General features: G+C 31.8%; 1 protein-coding gene across 1 annotated transcript; it reads left to right on the top strand.

Annotated features, from left to right (window-relative positions):
* The first annotated feature begins 344 nt into the window (after positions 1 to 344).
* LOC132904121 (uncharacterized) lies at positions 345 to 1,343 on the top strand. Its single transcript, XM_060954043.1, has one exon. It carries the CDS (start codon positions 345 to 347, stop codon positions 1,341 to 1,343), a length of 999 nt encoding a protein of 332 aa, XP_060810026.1.
* Positions 1,344 to 3,588: the final 2,245 nt, after the last annotated feature.

The following is a 3,588-nucleotide window of genomic DNA, read 5'->3' as shown; positions in this document are numbered from 1 at the left end:
TTATATTAATCAAACATATACAAAAATACCTAAACAACTAGTGAGAGACAATTCCAATTTGATTGTATTATTTAAACAAGATGATATTAATTTGAAACATGTTTATGATGAGCATGTAGGGTCTGATATGTCATGGAATCAATTTCGTGAAATGTGTTCAAAAGTTTGGAAAAAGCCTTTTAATTATCTTGTTATTAATAAGGATTGTGATAAAAACAAAGGATGTTATAGGTCAGCATTTGACACTTTTATAGTTCTAGATTAACATACTTAATACAATGTAGTGATAATGAAAGGTCACTTTAAAGTGTGATCTGCGACTGAACACAATATCAAGCAGTAAAATGGAAAAAACATTTAAAAAACAAATAGTAAAGTCAGCAGCAGCTGTTAAAAGAAAAGTGGGGATGATTAACGATACAAAAAACGTAAATAATATGGCACTGGAGAAAATTTTCAAACCTATTGTTGATCCCCTTAATTTGATAGCCAATAAAAATAATGAAAAATGGGTTGAGAATGAAAATAATTACATTCCCTCTGTTGGGAAAAAATGTAAAAATGAAAGTACATCGTCTTATTCATCCAATGAAGAATCGAATGACACTGTTTCTGAAAGCGACTTTCCTAATAATTACAACAAAACTTTAATTTCCACACCTTCTGAAGATCATAATGTCAGTGAAGGTTCGTTCAAATCTATTGCGTCTTCTCCAGATAATCGTCAAACTTTGTCGTGGTCTACATCATCAGAAGTAATGGATGCTATACCTTTTGGAGTAAGACATGAGCGGGGAAAACTAATGCTTGGCAATATTCGTGTTTTCGATAATGATAACATTCTGAAAATAGGAACTCGAATTTTAAAGAAGACAGATGGTTTAAGAGAGTTACTATTTAAAAGGAAACCTGATCTAGAAAAAGTCAGAGAGGAGGACTTGCAAAATTATAAATTGTTACTAATTGATACTAATGCACATCGACGTAATTATGAGTCATCTAAACCTATAAACAGTAACAAAGGTTTTAAATACATTAATGTCATTAAGCCTTTATTTAAATTCTCAAAAAATATGACTTCAAGTGTAGAAAGTCTCCCTCAAGGAAAAGGTATTCCACTTCTGAAAAAAGTAAAAAAATATACTGATTATGTTTATTGGGATGATCCCAACGAACTGGTAGAACGATTAAAATTGTTGTTAGGATCACGAGCGGCTGGCAATAGTGGTGTAGATAATGAAATTATTGCAGTCATAGAAGAATTACGAGAAGCTGGAATTATAAATATAGAACATAAACAGCTATCGCCACAGAAAATGACCAGTATAATTCGAGATCTCTAATCATCTAGACAGCAATGAATGTAGATAAGTTCGGTCATCACGTCCATAAACGTTTGCGATTATTGGAATTTATCGACACTTTAAACGATACATTGGTGAAAACTGATGCTGGACACTATGATTTGAAAACATCTAAATTAAAAGGTCTTTCATCTCCAAATGAAGCCGATGAAGCAGTGAACAAAGCATACGTCGATAATATACTACAAGAGTTAAGAAAAGAAATAAGAGTGGTTAATGATAATATACAAGTATATTTAAAAAAATTGGAAAAAGCTACATCAGACCGTTTGTCAAAATCGTTTTATACAAAACAAGAAACAGATAATTTGATTGAACTTAAATTGAACCAACACAATGAGCAAAAAAAACATAGTGGATGAAATTTATAAAGCAGCAAGAAGAAATTTTCCTCGTCGATTTACAATTATAAAAGGAATAGACGACTTATGGCAAGCTGATCTTATGGATTTTCAGAAATATTCTTATTTTAACAAAGGATATAAATATGTTTTAGTTGTAATAGATACTTTTACAAAATATGTGTGGACATATCCTATAAAATCAAAAAACAAAAAATGTGTGACAACAGCAATGTTTGAAATTGTATCTCGTTCAAAACGAAAACCTATAAATTTACAAACTGATTTAGGCAAAGAATTTTATAATGATGCTTTTAATAAATTGTGTAAGAAATATGACATTAATCATTATTCCACCTACTCCACCAAAAAAGCTTCTATTGTGGAAAGAGTTATTCGTACAATAAAATGTAATCTTTACAAAATGTTTAGTTTGTATGGTTGTTATAAATAGTTAGGACCAAATTTAAATTCCGTTGTAGAAAAATATAACAATACTACTCACCGTACTACTAAATTTAAACCAGTCGACGTAAATAAAGTAAACCAGATACATGTTAGATGTAACATATTGCGTGCACAAAAGCGAGTTTTATATCGCAAGCCTAAGTTCCACGTTGGTGATAGTGTTCGGATAAGTAAATTTAAAGGTGATTTTTATAAAGGATACACTCCCAACTGGTCGACAGAAATATTCGTTATTGTCAAGGTAAATGATACGAATCCACCAACATACCTATTAGAAGACAAACATAAACAGAAAATTTTGGGAGCTTTTTATGAATATGAATTACAAAAAACGAAATTTCCAGAAATTTATCTTATTGAAAGAGTTATTAAACGTAAAGGTCATAAACTTTATGTAAAGTGGTTAGGTTTAAGTGAAAAAGAAAATAGTTGGGTGGACAAGAATGCATTACTATCCATACATATAATAAAACTGTAACTGAACTTTGTCTGTACATTGAAGATATTTAAAAAAAAAATTTAACAGGGGTCTTTTTAGGGTCAGTAGAAGCCAAAACAATTTTTTTTAGAATTTTTGTCTGTCTGTCTGTCTGTCTGTCTGTCTGTCTGTCTGTCCGTCTGTCTGTCTGTATGTTTGTACGCGCATCACGCAAAATCTACCGAACGGATCTGAATGAAATTCGGCACAGATATAGTTAGTAACCTGGATTAGAATATAGGCTACTTTTTATCCTGAAATTCTATCCCAAGGGGATGAAATAGGGGGTGCAAGTTTGTATGGAACTTCATCATTTTTGAATCGATATAAAAAGCTATAAATAATTAATTATTATATGTATGGATAATGATAAAAAAAAATTATAAAAAAATTGCATTTTATTTATTTAATTCAATTTGCTTTGTTTATTTAGTTCCCGTGGTTTAGATATTTCTTTTTTGACCACCCGATACGAGATGGCGCCTCATGAGAATTTAAGACATAACACGATTGTAGCCGCTGGCAAATTTTTTAATTAATTAAAAATTCTTATGGAGATAATGTAACTGTATCTGATGAAAGAGTTATCAATCATTGCCTTTGTTCGCTTCAAGATGTTTTCTTATCAATTGATGGCCATTCTTTGAGTCACTACGGTCTTCCGGAACCACAAGAAACCTCTGACGATCCACAAGTGAGTCGCAAATATTCAGCAGATACAAGTTATGACGCTGTTGCAATGGCTGAGATCGTAAATAATGGTATTGGGATGATTTCCGATGAGCAAAAGTCTGTGTTTGACAACGTATTGAGAAGTGTTAACGAAGAACAGGGTGAAACATTTTTCCTTGACGCGCCCGGTGGTACAGGCAAAACCTTTTTGACTCGCTTATTACTGGCTGAGGTCAGAAGGCAAGGAAAGATAGCGTTAGCTGTT

The sequence above is a fragment of the Amyelois transitella genome, chromosome W, assembly GCF_032362555.1.
Source record: "Amyelois transitella isolate CPQ chromosome W, ilAmyTran1.1, whole genome shotgun sequence".
In the NCBI taxonomy this organism is placed as follows: Eukaryota; Metazoa; Arthropoda; class Insecta; order Lepidoptera; family Pyralidae; genus Amyelois; species Amyelois transitella.
The sequence above is the reverse complement of the archived record's forward strand: the minus strand, read 5'-3'. Positions and strand labels throughout refer to the sequence as shown.